This window comes from Rhincodon typus, chromosome 21 (genome assembly GCF_021869965.1).
Source record: "Rhincodon typus isolate 14 chromosome 21, sRhiTyp1.1, whole genome shotgun sequence".
NCBI classification, from domain to species: Eukaryota; Metazoa; Chordata; class Chondrichthyes; order Orectolobiformes; family Rhincodontidae; genus Rhincodon; species Rhincodon typus.
Window position 1 is genome coordinate 35,475,105 of NC_063352.1, and position 17,155 is coordinate 35,492,259.

The 17,155-nt window shown below is 38.2% G+C and overlaps 2 protein-coding genes across 3 annotated transcripts in view; one reads left to right on the forward strand and one right to left on the reverse strand.

Annotated features, from left to right (window-relative positions):
* Positions 1-12,210, reverse strand: part of tmem204 (transmembrane protein 204) — a 38,336-nt gene extending 26,126 nt beyond the window's left edge. The window contains exons 1-2 of one of the 2 annotated variants that reach the window (XM_020531567.2): positions 11,974-12,210; positions 2,518-3,640 (exon numbers count right to left, since the gene is read on the reverse strand). In XM_020531567.2, coding sequence (XP_020387156.1) covers positions 2,518-2,785 — 268 coding nt within the window. In that variant the 5' untranslated portion in view covers positions 2,786-3,640; positions 11,974-12,210. Of the gene's footprint in view, positions 1-2,517; positions 3,641-11,947 lie in introns of both variants that reach the window. The other variant, XM_020531568.2, reaches the window with a different exon arrangement.
* ift140 (intraflagellar transport 140 homolog (Chlamydomonas)) overlaps positions 1-17,155 on the forward strand; it is a 124,242-nt gene that overhangs the window by 67,946 nt on the left and 39,141 nt on the right. The gene's annotated exons all lie outside the window — the stretch shown is intronic.

The following is a 17,155-nucleotide window of genomic DNA, read 5'->3' on the forward strand; positions in this document are numbered from 1 at the left end:
TAGCTTGTCCAGTTCAGTTTCTGGTCAATGGTAATCCCCAAGTTGTTGATAGTGGGGGATTCAGCAATTAAAACAATTACAGTTGCATCAATTCACACAGATTAAATAATAGAATACAGGTTCAATGTAGAATAACACAGTTCTAAAAAACATTCCTATTGTACTGTCTCCTAGGTTAAGGGATAAAATCAGCAATGATTATGTTCAATAATGAAGCAGACATGAGAGGATGTGTGATCTGATGCTGTCCTATTTATAATGTTTTCATTTTATGAAGAAAATAGATTTTGTCAGCCTTCAACCAATTTAGTAACTAATTCTATCTGCAAGTCTGGCTTGTCTAAACCCATTATAACACTGGACACTGGTGATCCAACAGATTCAGAACCTACAATGAATCTTAACTTTTCCTATTTGGAATGCATTAAATTATAAAAACCTTATTAAGATCTGTCCTGCATGTCTAGTTTCAGACAGACTGGGCATGCCCAGTCTATCATTCAGCTGTAGCCGCTCCATACAATTCAACGTAAAATAGAGATTTTGGGTTGGGTTGTTGGAAAAAGGCAGGGAGTCAATACCCTTACAGTTTATTTTTCAGCAATAATCTCTGTTCTTCCAACAAATATTGTACCTTGTTACTGTACAGTATCATCATAGTAGCTTTACACAATGTTTAAGCCACAATAATGAAAAAATTAATTATTGGATGATGTAGTGAGTTTCCAGTGAGTAAATGCTGTAATGGAGTTTCTCAGTAACATGAACAATTTCACACCCTAGCTTCCCAGCGAAATTTCTATTTGAGAATGAATATATCAGAGTTTTAACAAATAATTCTTTTCCCTTGGTCACCCTTGAAATATAGAGATTTGGCAGTATCATGTTTTAAATGACATTTTGCCCATTTTGAAAGCAAAGTTTCTCATAATTTAATTGTTTTTTATTTTCTATAGTATTGAATTGTAGAGTTGATGATTACTGTGTTCCAATGTTAAATACTTAGTTTGGTGTTCAGTTTTGGTGTTGATGAATGATATTGAATCTGAGCTTCATTTAACTCAGGTAGTCACTGCAATTCCTCAATTTTCCCATTGGAGTGGAGATGCTAATGTCCAGCACTTCAAAATTCTACACTGACATAGCCAAGTCCATTCATTCATTTTGGCCTTTCAATTTGTTTAAAAATAGGGATCCCTTTAATTTATTTATCAAACAGCTTTCAAAGTATGGAATATGGCTTATGTTATCCCTTAACTTGCTATATTGTGGGCCAATATTCAAAGACTTAGTGTTTATTCTATTTGGTTGGTAGTTATATGAAATGTTCACACAGTATTACTATTTGGTGAGATAGCTAAGGTCTACAAATGCCTTAATAACTCACAGCCTCAAGCAATAATGATAACTAAGTGTCTCTAGGAATTGAGGTTCATTAACTTACCCCCTCACTGACCATACAACAGTTTCATCAAATCACCCCCTCGGGGACAGTACAGGGATTCATTAACTCATTGCTTCCCAAACTATTTTTGTTCTGTGACTCCATTTTAAGGCTTGAAAATTGTTGCAATCCCTCAGTGAGAACTATTAGAGCTGGAGCTCAGGTGTATAGCTGTTAGATGTTTGTCAGAGCTCCACGGTTTCCATTGCTGCCTCAGAGCTTATGTCCTCACTTGGTGTCCGTCTCCTCCTCACCCCACCTTTGGGAGGCCTTGCATTAACTCAATCTCTCATTAACTGTAGCAGTACACAGGTTTCATCAATTCCCACCCCTCACTGATTGATAGTACAGAGATTTCACTAACTCATGCTCTCACTGATAGTATAAAGTTGAGTTAATAATCCCTTTAAATATTAACAGTATGAGGAATGTACAATGCAGAGTTGAAAGGCAGATGTTTCAATGACCTTGCCTACCCCAAAATGTTAAAGGAACTCTTGTAACCATTCATTTTCCTAGCAGTAAAGGAACAGTAGTCCATTCGTGTCCCTGCCCATAGTCCACAGTAAGACTATAAGACCTAAGAGTATAAGTAGGCCATCCTGCCCATCTAGTCTGCTGTGCTATTCAATGTGATCATGGCTGATCTGATAATCCCAAACTCCACTTACCCTCGATTCCTTTACTGATTTAAAAAATGTCTATCTCAGCTTTGAACATACTTCGCAATCTAGCCTTGACTACCTTCTACCGGAAATAATACCTCAGATTCACTACTCTCTGAGAGAAGAAATTTCTCCTCATGTCTGCCTATAATGGGCAATCCCTTTCTTTGAGATTATATCCTCTGGTCTTAGACTTTCCCACAGGGAAAACAACCTCACCACATCTACCCTGTCAAGCCCCTAAGAATCTCATACGTTTCAGTAAGGTCTCCTGTCATTTTTCTAACCTGCATTATGGTCCATTCCTATTGAAGTAAAGGCCAACAGTCAACTTGCCTTGGCTATTATCCGCTGAACTTATGTGCTAGCTTTCTGCCCCAGCTGTAGATAAGAGATGTATGGACTTACGTTTCACGGTGTTCCGAGATTCTTGAAATCCAGCATGCTCTGATCCCCAGTTTAAATTCTCACAGTCACGCTCCAAAGTCTGTTCATGCCTTGTTGGCCCTTTGCCTTTATCGATCCCATAACACATCTTCCACAATCCTACACTGCGCTTTCTTCCATCCTCCAGGGCCTGATACACCCAGTTTGGAGTGAATGCTGCTGCATTGTTGAGAATCAGAGACAGAAGAGCCACTGCTACAGCAGTAGCCACCAGCTTTTGGACAGTCATACCCAGCTGCTTTTCCTCAACTCCAAGACAGCTCTAGTTGCCAAGTGAACACAAGGAAGCTTTTTTATTTCTACACAAATCACACATGAATTAGACATTAAGGAGCATCTAGAGCTGTCTAAGAGTTGCTAGAGAAGCTGAGCATTCATTCTCGTGTCGACCAGTATCCTCAATAAGGATGTCTCAGATTTTGAAAATACTTTAGGTGCTTAAGTTGGGTGCAAGTGAACGTGGTTTATCCGCCCTCTTGCGCCTTCTTGACTGGAGACGCAGCGGTGATAAGCTGCCGTGCATGCAGGTCCATCCCTTTTGTTGAAGTTTTGTTGATGCTCGAAGTGAAGATCTTTGAGTAAAGCTGGTGGAGGCGAATGAGTGATCTCCTGGGTCTGTACACCTTTTTGTCAGTTTGTTGAAAAGCAGATCAACTTGCTGTCCAAGGCAGTTTTGTGTAATGTTTGTTGAGATTGCCTTCAGCTTAAATCAAAATATTAACAATCACAGCAAAGCACCATGCTGTACATTAAACAGTTAAGCAAAAATTGAGCATCTTGTTGAAATAGACTCCATGCTTTGGGAGTGACACAATCCTGACATACTGATAAGATACCAAAAAGAAAACGACTCTGAAAGTTAGGAGGAAACTGTTGTTTTTCTAACTGTGTTGGTGAGTCTTTGGGCGTTGCTGGCTGCAACAAATATTCAGTAGTCCGACTTCACATTCAAACATTAACAGGATGTGTTTCCTCTGAGGAAGGGACCCGGACGACAATCAAAGCAGCTTTTCCAAATCCTGGCTCAAATAATTTGGAAACAGCACAGATTCTCCTTCTGTGTTCTGTTATACGGACAAGGTCACTGTAAAGGAAATGAAAAATGAGCAATGGCAGCAAAGTGGTCCATTGGTTTCTGCCCTAATACACTGAAATTTGTGATAGTGTGCTTCTAATATATTCTAACTCTTCAAATAGTATTTAGTTTCTAGGTTAAAAAAAAAATACTGAGAGAATAACTGTACATCTCAAAGCACAAGTTCAGTAGTCAGCCTTTTCCTGAGGCCTCATTTTATGGTTCATAAATGTATGTCTCAGACAAAAGATCACAATAATATCATGTTAATGACGTGTTCTACAGCGTGTAGATACTTTTGTCTATCTCCTTACATTCAGTCTTTTTCTCTCTCTCACTTTCTTGCTCTTTTTTCCTGCCCTCCCTTGGATTCTTTTTCTCTTTCTGGCTCTTTTTTCTCTTTCTTGTTCTCCTTCACTCTCTACCCCTCTTTTTCCTTTTTCTCTCTCTCTCTCATTCACATGTTCTCTCCCAAATTTTCTCACTTAATATCTCTTTTTTATTCTTGCTTGCTTTCTCTCTCTACCCCTTGTTTTCTTATGCAGCAGAAGAAAATGTGTGTTATGACAGATGCCAGGCTGGAGAAACGAAAAACCAGGTTGAGTATAGATGGTTTAGAGGAAAAATTAGAAGGCAAATAAGAATAACAAAGGGAGTGTACGAGAAGAGACTGACCAAATAAGGAGGAATCTATAAGTAATCAAGAGGTGATAAAAGGAGGTGGAGTCAATTAGAGACCAAAAAGGAAATTCACAAATGAAAGCAAGACATGAATTAATTGTTTTGCATCTGTCTTTACCAGGAAAGTAAATGCTACACAGGTCATGGCGAGAGAGAAGGTAATTCAGCTACGAGGTGTCTGAATTGATAAGGAGACGTTATTGGATAGACTGTCTATACTTAAAATTGATCATGCACCAGGACCTGATGAGATGTGTCCAAGAGTACTGAGGGAAGTAAGAGTGAAAATTGTGGAGGCTCAGACCATTATTTTCCAGTCTTCTTTAGACTCGAGTGGTGTCAGAGGACTAAAGATTGCAAATGTGATACCCTTGTTCAAAAAAGACTGTAAAGATAAGCCCAACAACTACAGGTCAATCAATTTGATCTCAGTGTTGAACAGGCTTCTATAACTAATAATTTGGGACAAAATTATTAGCCACTTGGGTAAACATGAACATATGAACAAGGAAAATAAGTAGGCCATTCAGCCCACTGTGTCTGCTCCACTATTAATAAGATTGTGACTGATCTGATTGTAATGTCAAATCCATGTTTCCACCAACCCAATAACCTTTCACCCATAGATTTCTAAGAATCTATTCAACTTTGCTTTAAAAATATTTAATCTGCTTCCACCACTTTTCCCAGAAAAGACAAAGACTCATGTCTCTCTGTGAGAAAAAGAAAATTTGCCTCATCTCTCTTTTAAATGAGCAACTCCGTAAAGGAACTAAACCCCTCAGCATTTTATATATTTCAGTCAGGTTGCCTCATATTTATCTAAGCTTCAGATACAAGCCAATCCTGTCCAATTTTTCCCCATAAAACAACCCATCCATTCCAGGTATTGATCCTCCTCTGAACTGTTTCCAGTGCATTTACTTCCTTCCTTAAATAAGTTGACCATTACTGTACACAGTAAAGTTGTAGTTTCACCATTGCCGTGTATAATGAAGCATGGTCAGAAGTCATTGACACTAGATTATAGTCCAACAGATTTATTTGAAATCGTAAGTGAACTGTCTTCAGCTGACGGAGGGGCAGCATTCCAAAAGCTTGTGATTTCAAATAAACCTGTTGGACTATAATCTGGTGTCGTGTGACTTCTGACCTTGTCCACCCCAGTTCAACACCAGGACCGCCACATCATAACTGAAGCATAACCTCTATACCTTTGTATTCAGTTCACCTCACAATAAATTATAGCATTCTATTAGTTTGCTTAATTTCTTGCTGTTCTTCAATACTAGCATTTTGTAAGTCATGCAGTTGGACACCCAAGAACCCTTTGCATCTCTGAGCTTTGCAGATTCTTGCTGCATTGATAATATGCTTTTTTATTCTCCCTGCCAAAAATGATAATTTCATATTTTCCTACATTATACTCCATCTGCCAGACCTTTACCTACTCGCTTAATCTATTTATATATTTTGTAGCATCCTTACATCCTCTTCACAATTTACTTTCCTACTATCTTTGTGCCATTAGCCAATTTGACAATTATACCTTCAGTCCCTTCATCTATGTCATTTATATAAACTGTTAATAGTTGAAACTGTAGCATCGACCCTAATGGGATACCACTTGTTGCATCTTGCCAACATCAAAAAAACCTATTTATGCCCACTCTCTGCTTTTTGTTTGCCAATCAATCTTCTATCTATGCCAATATCCTACACCCTTTATTTTCCACAATAAAATTTGATGTGGTCCTTTTTCAAATGCCTTTAGGAAATGTAAGTACAGTGTATCCACTGGTCCCCCTTTATCCCCTTATTTCCTCAAATAATTCCAAGAATTGGTTAAATATGATTTCCCTTTCGCAAAACCATGTTGGTCTCTGCCTAATCATCCTAAACTTAAATTACTGCTATAATTTCTTTAATAATAGTTTCTAACATTTCACTGTGACAGATGTTAGTTTGCTGTTTCCACTTTTTTGAACAGAGAAGTTAACACTCTACATTCGCTATCTTCCAATTTAATTGGACTTTTTCCCGAATCCAAGAAGCTTTGGAAAATTAAAACCAACATATCAACTATCTCAATTGCCACTTCTTTTAAGACCCTAGGATGAAATCCACCAGGATCCAGGCAGTTGTCAACCCACCATTCCAAAAATTTAGTCAGTACCATTTCTACACTGATTATAATTTTCTTCTCCCCCACCCTTTCATTTTCTTCTTTATAGCTGCTTCTGGGGTGTTACTTGTATACTCTATAGTGAAGACTGCTTGCAAAATGCTGTTCAATTTATCTGGCATCTCTTTATTTCCCATTATCAATTCTCCAGACTCACTTTCTACAGAACTAATGCTCACTTCGTTAACAGTTTCTTTATAAACTATTTATATAATTCATTTTAATTAAAGAAAACCAGCATGGATTTTATAAAGTTAAATAGTGTTTAACTGACCTGCTGGAGTTTTTTGATGAGGTAACAGAGTGTTGGCTAGGGTAATGTTATTGATATCATGAACATGGACTTCCAAAAGGCATTTGATGAAGTGTCACACAACAGACTTGTGAGCAAAGTTATAAATCATGGAATAAAAGAGCCATTGGCAACATGCATACAAAATTGGCCAAGTAACAGGAAACAGAGAGTACCAGCTAATAGATGTTTTTTGGACTGGAGAAAAATTCAGTGGAGTTTGTTAGAGGTCTGTGTTAGGACCCTTGCTCTTACTGATGTATATTTGCTGGCAAATCAAAACTTGGAAATATTGTGGAGGAGAGTGTAGAACTCCAAAAGGTCGCAGCGAGGTTGGTGGAATGGACAATCGAGTAGCTGATGCCATTTTAACGCAGAGAAGTGTGAAGCGATCTATTTTGGTAGGTAAACATGGAGAGATGATGTAAAATAAAGGTTCCAATTCTTAGCAGGGGTACAAGTCTAGAGGGACCTGGATGTATACAAGCATACATCATTGAAGATGACTGGACAGGTTGATAAAGCAGTTAATAAATCATTAAGCATCCTAGGCTTTATTATTGGGCCAAAGAATACAAAAACAAGGACATTATTTTAACCTTGTATAGAACACTGATTGGCCTTAACTGGAGTATTGTGGCCAGTTCTGGGTGCCACACTTCAGAAAGAGTGTAAAGTCGCTGGAGAGACTGCAGAAAAGTTCACGAGAATCGTTCCAGCGATGAGGAGCTTTAGTTACATGGACAGATTGGAGGCATTAGGGCTGTTTACCTTGGAGAAGAAGATTGAGAAGAGATTTGATCAAGATTTACAAAATCATGAGGGGCCTGGACATAGTAGATGGTGAAAGGATCGAGAACAAGTGATCACAGATTTATGGCAATTGACAAAAGTGCTAGTGGATACATGAATAAAAACGTTTTTCACCTAGCAAGTGTTGTGGCCTGGAATGCACTGCCTCAGAGTATGGGGAATGCAGTCTTAATTGAGGATTTCAAGGGGGGAATGGATTACCTGGAAAGGAAGAACATGAAGGTAAATTGCTCCTTTGCAGACCCATTGCAGACATTTTGGGCCAAATGGTCTTCCTCTGTGATTTTGTTATGTGGATAGGCTAAATAACCAATATCTAAAATGTCCCAAGCCCAAATGCATATTAAAGGACAAGATGGCTACAACAACATGCAGCAGTGGTTTATTTCTTCAGTGGTAGTTGCCATTATCTCATATACATTTTCTGATTACACCTGATCCCAGCTTCAGTCTGGCATCTGCTGTAGAATACCTTCTCCAGTCAATTCAGTCCGAATGTATCAATTTGTAAGATCAACAACACAAAATAATGAAAGTCATATACCAAAAAAACCCCAAATTTATTTACTTGGTTCATTGAGGAGACAATAATGCCTGGGCAAGGAAGACAAATCCAGCCTGCATGAGGGGATTATTAGACAAAGGAGATGGGCCTTCTCAAGATGTGGAAAAGGCAGGTCAGTCAAATTAATCTGTAATTGATAGCTGCTATTGTGGTTTCAATGATTCTTTTTAAGTTTAGAATTTTTAATTTGCAATAGCTACTTTGATAACGTAAGGTAGAAAGTCGAAAAATACACTGTAAAGTCAAACCTCCATTACCCAGTTATGTTTAGAGACCATAAAGATGTAACGTTACCCAGTTATGTTTAGAGACCATAAAGATGTAACATCCATACTAGATTTTACAGCATATAAATTACATTTCGGATTTACAGTAAACCATTCATGTTTTGCATCCGCCTGATTCGCTTCATCCTGTTTCATGGTTCATACATCCAGAGTATGTTGCAACTCAACATTACTGTTACCACAAATAGTTTCAGTACTTTTCTATTTAAATTCTATTACCCACACATCTGCTCTCTATTAAAAGCCAGTTGCTGTTTCCTGCAGGTTAGGTACATATGGTTGTCATTGTTTTTAAGTCAGAACACAGGAAGAATCCTGAGCACAAAGACTTTGAATTTTTCCGCAATCTCTCTGGTTTAACTCTTTCATTCTGAAGCTATGCATAGCCAGGAATAGAATGTCTCAGGACATGTTAAATCTGAGATGAGGGCTCTTTTCCCATTTATGTGTCATGCTCTTTCCACACATTATGTCCTGATGGAAGCTGTTATATTCACCACTCACTGAATATTGAGTAAATGAAAACCATTCATATATCATCCATGAACCTATATTTAGTCTTCGTATTCTTTCTGTCATGCAGAAAAGGCGGGATCACGGCTCAAACATTCTTTGAATGCCTTCCCAAGCACTAACTGTTCTTTCACACGAGCTTCCCAATCGTCTTCAGATAACAAACTACAGGCAGACCTCTCTTCATCTGTGCAATAAACTGTGAGAAAACAGTTCCCAATAATACTAGATTGTATGTTAAACAATGAAGCATTAAAATGTTTAGAAGAACTTTAAAGTGTGTAGTTGGTTTCCACGTAGTAGATGTCAAAATACGACTTGTCCTAAATTGATAAAGTAATAGGCCATTAATCTTTGTAACTTCAAAATCTGAAACTAATTATAGCATGGCATAGTAGTTAAACATTCCTCATTGCCCCGACCAACAGGTCAGAGTGGGGCACTGAGTTGGAGACATCATCTTTATGTCTACATGACACGCTTTCAAATCCTTCTTTGTCAGCTTGGCTGAGTGTAATCAGTCTAAATGCCATGAATAAGGATATTGAGTTCAAATCATACTACAGGACCTGAGTATTATGCTGTCTTTCAAATGAGACCTGTAAGAATGAAAAAGGCAATATCTAATGGATTTTTAAAAAAAATGTCTTTGCTACCTCTAACAGTTTCAAGTGAACTGAGTTTGGAAGAATCTCAAAGCATCAAGAATGCAGTTGGCATAGGTTAACACTCATATTCAGGGACATAACCCTTCTGGAGACAGTGTAGAGTTATCAACAGTGGAGAAACAATGTCTCCAGTAATGTTCTACAGAGGAAAGAAAAAAATCCAGAATTGTACTTTCCTCTATGCATTGCATATTACAAGTAGTAGTTAAAATACAGAGCACACTTTTTGTCCAGTGCCTGCAAATATTTCTGGTTAAATTTCTATACTTGTATAGAATAAAGTAGAATAAGATGTAGAATATGGAGCTGTCAGAATTACAACATTCATCAGCTTTTAACTTTTACTGGATTTAAGTGAAGAGTGAATTTTGAGATCTCTGTTATATATGTATTTAGTAGCAGTTTCTCTGACCAATCAATGGGAAGAAGAAAGAAATACTTGAATATTGTACTTTTCACAACCTCAGGACAGCCCTGTGTTATATAATCAACACAATGCATGAGAAAAGATTTCATTGCACTGTTGGTTATAATGTAATGCTAAAGCAGGGAATATTTCCAAACTTACACAAATCCCTGGGTAAATTAAATGCTATAGTAACTGGTTGCTTTTTGAAATAGGCAGTTTCATGACCTGTCTCTAGCCCAGTTCCTGAGATCGAAGCACAGGTAGCACTCCCTTCACTCTCACGGTTACTGGAATTACACACATCCATTTGCTCATTAATGTTTGACATATTAAAATGCATACTTGCCATATATTAATCCCATGTTGCAAATAATGTTCAGTTTTAGTGAGTGGATGTGTTGTATGATGGGCAATTCATACGGTTAAATATTTAACTGTTAGCTGGTTTTAATGTGATTTCCTCAGTCCTCCAGCCAGTGCTGCAGATGGCACAGGGTTGTGGACTGTTGTCACAGGGCTGCTGTTTACTAATCGATGTTGATGTTTTTGTAGCATTTGAGTGTTTAGTGATTGTGTAGTTAATCACATTAGAGGCTATAGAAAGTCAACATTTAAGTCTTAACTTCGATCCCAGTCAGGAGAGAAAAATAGAGATAAAGTCAGATAGTGTTCAGGGCTACTTAATACCTGCTGAAAAGGTTTCTTTAGAGCTTTGTTGCAAATTTGAATTAGATTGCATAAAAGAATCCAAGTACAGCTATTTCACTACACAAGATTCTGGATAACTGATCTATGCACTAAAATAAAACAAAAAACTGTGGAGCTGGAGATCTGAAACAAAAACAAGCGGTGCTGGAGAACCCTAGCAGGTTTGCCAGATTCTGTGGAAGGAAAAGCAGAGTTAACATTTTGAATCCAGTGACCCTTCATCAGAGCTAATGATGAAAGGTCACTGGACTCAAAACCTTAACTCTGTTTTCTCTCTACAGATGCTGCCAGACCTGGTGAGTTTCTCCAGCACTTCCTGTTATGTTGATCGTTATGCAGCGTCTACTGCTGCCATGTGTCCCTCAATTCCGTACAGTCTTGCAAAAAAAAATAAAGAAGATTGGCTTGGAATAGTAAGGCTGCAGACTTAAGTGAACACTGTAGCTTGATTTGAATTTGGCCTCAGTTTCAATGGAGTCTCTGCTCATTTTGATTCAGTACTTATGTACCAAGATCCTGTTATGACAGACTTATCTCCCAATATACTATCAGCCTGCAGTTTACATTATATATTACAGTGTGACAGTCCCAGTAATGTCAAACAATAAAATATATTGCAGGAACAGTGGCCACTGGTGAGTTGTCACTCAGTGAAGCTGTGGGTCTGGTGTTCTCTCCTTGTAATATCTAGATCAGATTTGACATTTGCAGAGTTGCATTTTCCTCATTATTTTCAAAATATCTTTGAGTCTGCTTCCAAAAATGTAGCCTGGAAAGTGCATCTCTATGACACTGAATGCTGCTAAGCCACACTAGGGAGGGGCATATAATTATTGGTGATTCTCATCCTAAAGAAATAAGTCAGCTTTGATTTAACTGAGCAAAAATACTACTAAATTTCAAAAGGACATCCTTCCAATGTTCCTTGAGTAATGCTAATTTAACGAGATTGGATGCAGAATGGGCTTCAAGAGATAATACTATTTAAATACTAAGTAGATACACACTTAAAGAACGGGTCAGATAAAACCCACAGGCTTCCAACTATTGCCCCATTTTATACAGCATAAGCATTTACTTGTTTCAGTCAACGGATATCCTATACTCCAAAAGCAACATTGCAGAATTAATAGTTAGATTCAAAATCAATTAAATTATTCCAAACTACCAGAACACCAATGGAATTGACAATTACATGGATTGTAAGTAAGAAGAGGTTACCCATTTGACGAGTCCACTTCTTCATCTGTTGCTGACTACAACCTCTGATTTTACGACAAACTCAATTTATAACTTGATTCCATCCAAAAAAATGCAAGTCTATGCTTCAGAAAACAGTGTGCTGAAGGTCAGCAGACAAATAGAAAAGAAGTAGCTTCACTTTAATGTTGTGCTCTGGGATATATACGCTGCTGTGATTTAGGCTGCTGTGCAAGCTCTGTACGTGCTGAGTTATTCTTCAACAAGTGTCTTCACGGAGTAAGCAGCAACCAGCCAGCTCCCAGCTGTGAGCTCTGACGTACAGGAAACCAGTCTGGGAAATGCTGGGGGAGGGGCGTTGGGGGGGTAGGGAGAAAGATGCATTTTAAATTTTCTGAATTGTCAAGGAAAAATATAATGAAAATTATATTAAAAATTCTAATCAATTCAAATGTCAAGATGCAAACCGTTTTTACCTGTTGTTTTAATCTCTTGTTTTTGCTGATGAATTAACTGCTGTGTTAAAAGCACTCAGCAGGAGGTCTGCTTTGTACAAATACAGCCAAATCCTGATAAACATTAGATCACTCTGCCAAGAAATACTCAACTGGGATCAACTGTGTTTTTCTGGAATTGACTGGGCTGTTCATTTATTGGACCCTTTTCTCCATTATCTATGCTGCATCAAACAACCAGTTAAGACCATAAGACATATCAGCAGAAGTAGGCCATTCAGCCCAGTAGTCTTTTGTGCCATTCAATGTGATCATGGCTGATTTGATAATCCTCAACTACATTTTCATTCCTTTGCTCCATAATCCTCGATTCCTTTACTCATTAAATATCTATCTCAGCCTTGAACATACTTAATACCCCAGCCTCTATGCTGTTTGTAGTAAAAATTCTACAAGTTCACTACCTTCTGAGAGAAGAAATTCCTCCTCATCTCTGTTTTAAATGGGCAATCCCTTATTCTGAGATTATGCCCTCTGATCCTAGGTCCTCCCACAAAAGAAAACAACCTTTCTGCATCTGCTCTGTCAAATCCCCTAGGAATCTTGAATGTTTCAAAAATGTTCTCTCATTCCTCTAAATTCCAGTGAGTACAGGCTCGACCTACTCATGCTCTCCTCATAAGACAGTCATTCCATATTTAAGATCAGCCTAGCGTGCCTTCTCTGGACTGTCTCCAATGCTAGTATATATTTCCTTAAATAAGGGTCCCGAAACTATTCATAGTATTCCATTAGGGGTCTGACTAGTGTCTTATACAGTTTTAGCAAAACCTCCCCATTTTTAAGCGCTATTCCCTTGAAATAAAGGCCAACATTACATTTGCTTTCCCTATTATCTGCATAACTTGGAACTAACTTTTTGTGATTTATGCACAAGGACTCCTAAATTACTTTGTTCTATAGTTTTCTGCAATCTTTCTCCAATTATGTAATATTCAGCTCTTATAGAGTCATAGAGTCATGCAGCACAGAAACGGACCCTTCAGTCCAACCAGTCCATGCTGACCATAATCCTAAGGTAAACTGATCCCACCTGCCTGCTCCTGGCCCATATCCCTCCGAACCTTTCCTATTCATATACTTATCCAAATGTCTTTTAAACATTGTATTTGTACCCGCATCCACCACTTCCTCAGGAAGTTCATTCCACATACAAACTACCCTCTGTGTAAAAAAAAAATTGCCCCTCATGTCTTTTCTAAATCTCTCTCCTCTCACCCTAAAAATGTGTCTCCTGGTCTTGAAATCCCACATCCTAGGGAAAAGATACCAGATTGAACTCCACCTGCCATTTTTCAGCCCATTGACCCATTTGATCAAGATCTCTTTGTAATCGTGGAAAATCTCATCCACTGTCTACTATGCCACCAATTTTGGTGTCGTCTGCAAACTTGCTAAACATGCCTTCTGTATTCTCATCCAAATCAATTATATAAATGACAAACAAAAGAGGACCCAGAACTGATCCCTGTTCTTCCTGCCAAAGTGCATAACCTAACGTTTTCTCACATTACATTCCATCTGCCAAGTTTTTGCCCACTGACTTAACCTGTCTATATCCCTTTTTGTGTCATCCTCATCACTTGCTTTCTCACCTATTTTTGTATCATCTACAAATCTGGCTATAGTACCTTCACTTTCCTCATCCCAGTCATTAATATATATTCCAAATAGCCTAGCACTGATTACTGTGGCAGTCCACCAGCTAAAGGTTGCCATCTTGAAGGTGCCCCTCTTATTCCAAATATCTTCTGTTAGTTAGCCAATTCTCAGTCAGTGCTAATATACTAGCTCCAACACCATGGGCTGTTATATTTTTAAGTAGCCTAATATGTGGTACCTTATCAAACACCTTTGAACATCCAAATATATTATATCCACTGCTTGCCCTTTCCCCTTGCTTGTTACCTCAAAGAATTCTAATAAATTTACCAAGCATGATTTTCCTTTTGTGAAGCCGTGCTCACTCTGCACAATCAAATTATGTACTTCTAAATGGTCTGCTATTGCATCCTTTATAAGAGACTCTAATACTTTCCCAGTAAGAGACATTAAGCTAATCGTCCTGTAGTTACTGATTTTTGTCTCCTTGCCTTTTTAAATAAAGGTATTATATTGACAGTTTTTCTATTCTTGGGGACTTTTCCAAAATCTAAGGATTCCTGGATCATTACTACTAGTGCATCAACTATCTCAATAGCTACTTCCTTTCAGATCCTAGGATGCATCCCATCAGGTTCAGGAGACTTGTCAGTCTTCAGCCCCTGATAATTTCCCTAGCACTTTTTCTCTTGTGATAATTGTTGCATTTATTTCCTCTTTTTGCCTTCTGATTGTTAGTAATTTTGGAATGCCATTAGTGCCTTCAACTGTGAAGGAGTTTGCAAAATATCTATTCAACTCCTCTGTCATTTCGTGGTTCTCCATTATAATTTCCACAACTTTTTACTCAAAGAAGCCTATGTTAATTTTGGCCTCTGTCTTCTTACATAATTAGAGAAGCTCTTGGTCTCTGTTGTTGCGTTACTTGCAAGTTTACCCTTAATGTTAATCTTCTCCCTTAGTTGAATATTGTTGGTTTTTAAAACTTCCCTAATCCAAAGGAGTACCGTTAATCTTTGCTACATTGTATATTTTTCTTTAAATTTGATCATGTCTTTACCTTCCCTGGTTAACCATTTTTGGTTTCTCCCCTTCTTGGAATTCTTCTTTCTTATTAGGATATATTTTTGATGTGAGCCATGAACTATTTTCTTAAATGTCTGCTATTTCTCCTCGACTATTCTTTCAGTTAGACTTCTTTCCCAGTCCACTCCGGCTACCTCTGCCCTCATTTCTTTATAATTGCCCTTATTTAAGCTGAGCTCAGTTGTTTCTGACACAGGTTTCTCCCTCTTAAACTGAATGCTAAATTCCACCATGTTATGATCACTGTTTCTTAGTGGATCTTTTACTTTGACATCACTTATTAAACTTTCCTCATTACACATCACCGGACCCAAAATAATCTGATCCCTGGTTGGATTCACAACATAATGTTCTAGGAAACTAAAATACACTCTATGAATTCTTCCTCGTGGCTACCTGTACCAATCTGATTTTACCAAACTACATGAAGATTGAAGTCACCCATGATTAATATATTGTCTTTTTCACATGAGTTCATTATCTCCTGATTTATTCATTGTCCCATTGTGTAGCTACAGTGAGGGTTTTAGAGACTTCTCCTGCAATGTCTTCCCTTTTTATTTCTTACCTCCACCCATATGGATCCCACATTCTCCAATCCAAGATCATTTCTTGCATTCATTCTTAATCCATCCCATACTAACAATGCTACCCCACCATCCTTTCCTTTCTGTCTGTCCTTTCAAAAGAGCACATAGTGTTGAACATTTAGTTCCCAGTTTGTTCTCTTTGTAACAATGTCTGTATAATGGTTATATGGTTCTACCCATTAATCCGACTTTGTGTATTAATTCATTTACTTTGTTCTTATTACTGTGCACATTCAAATAAGGATGTATTAATTTTGCCTTTTTTGTAATTTTATTGCCCCTTTGACCCTATTTATTGTTATTTTTCTATGTTTACATAATCTGTCTCTTCCTGTCCTATTCTGGATTACGCAAAGAACAATAGTGCTGCCTCCTATTTTTTAAGCCTACATTTCCCTTCTTCCAGTGCCCTTCCCCTACTCAATTACTTTACTCAAAACTCTCTATAGCCCTAGCTATTCAGTTCTCCAGGACACTGGTCTCAGCATGTTTCAAGTGAAGCTTATCCCACTAGAACAGCTCTTTTCTCTCCTGATACTGCTGCCACTGTTCCAGAAATGAAAACCATTCCATCCACATCAACCTTTGGACCACATATTTAACTCCTTTTCTTTAATTATCCTATGCAAATTTTCCCATGACCCAGGGTGTGATCCAAAGATTATTATCTTGAAGGTTATGTCCAAACTGCTCAAAGTCTTTCAGGAAAAAAAGCCTTTTCTAGCCTTGCCAGTGTTGTTGATTCCAATGTGGATGATGAGGACTGAATCACTCCCCTAGCTATCCAAATTCTTCTCCAGCCCTGAGGAAATGTCCTTAACCCTGGCACCGGATAGGCAACATAGTCCTTGGGATTCCTGCTCACTGATGCAAAGAACAGTGTCTGTCCTTCTAATTTATACTGTCCTCTACTATTACTACATTCCTGTTTCCTCTCCCCACTTGAATGTCTCCCTGTGTAGACATAGAAACAGAAAATAGGACCACCGGGTTTAGGCCATTTGACACTTAGAGCCTGCTCTATCATTCATGGCTGATCGTGCAACTCAATAGCCTATTCCTGCTTTTCCCCATATCCTTTAGTTCCTTTAGCCCCAAGTGCTATATCCAACTCCTGTTTGAAATCATAGAACATATTGGCCTCGACTGTTTTCTGTGGTACTGAATTCAACAGGCTCACCATTCCCTGGCAGAAAGAATTTATCCTCATCTCAGTCCAAAAAGGTTTACCCTATATCCTTAGACTGTTACCCCCGGTTGTGGACATCCCCACCATTGGGAACATCTTCCTGCATGTACCCTGTCTAGTCCTTGTTAGAATTTAATAGGTCTCAATGACAACTAACCTCACACAACAACCACCCCGCCCTCCCAATTTTTCAGATTCCGGTGAGTATAATCCTAATTGAT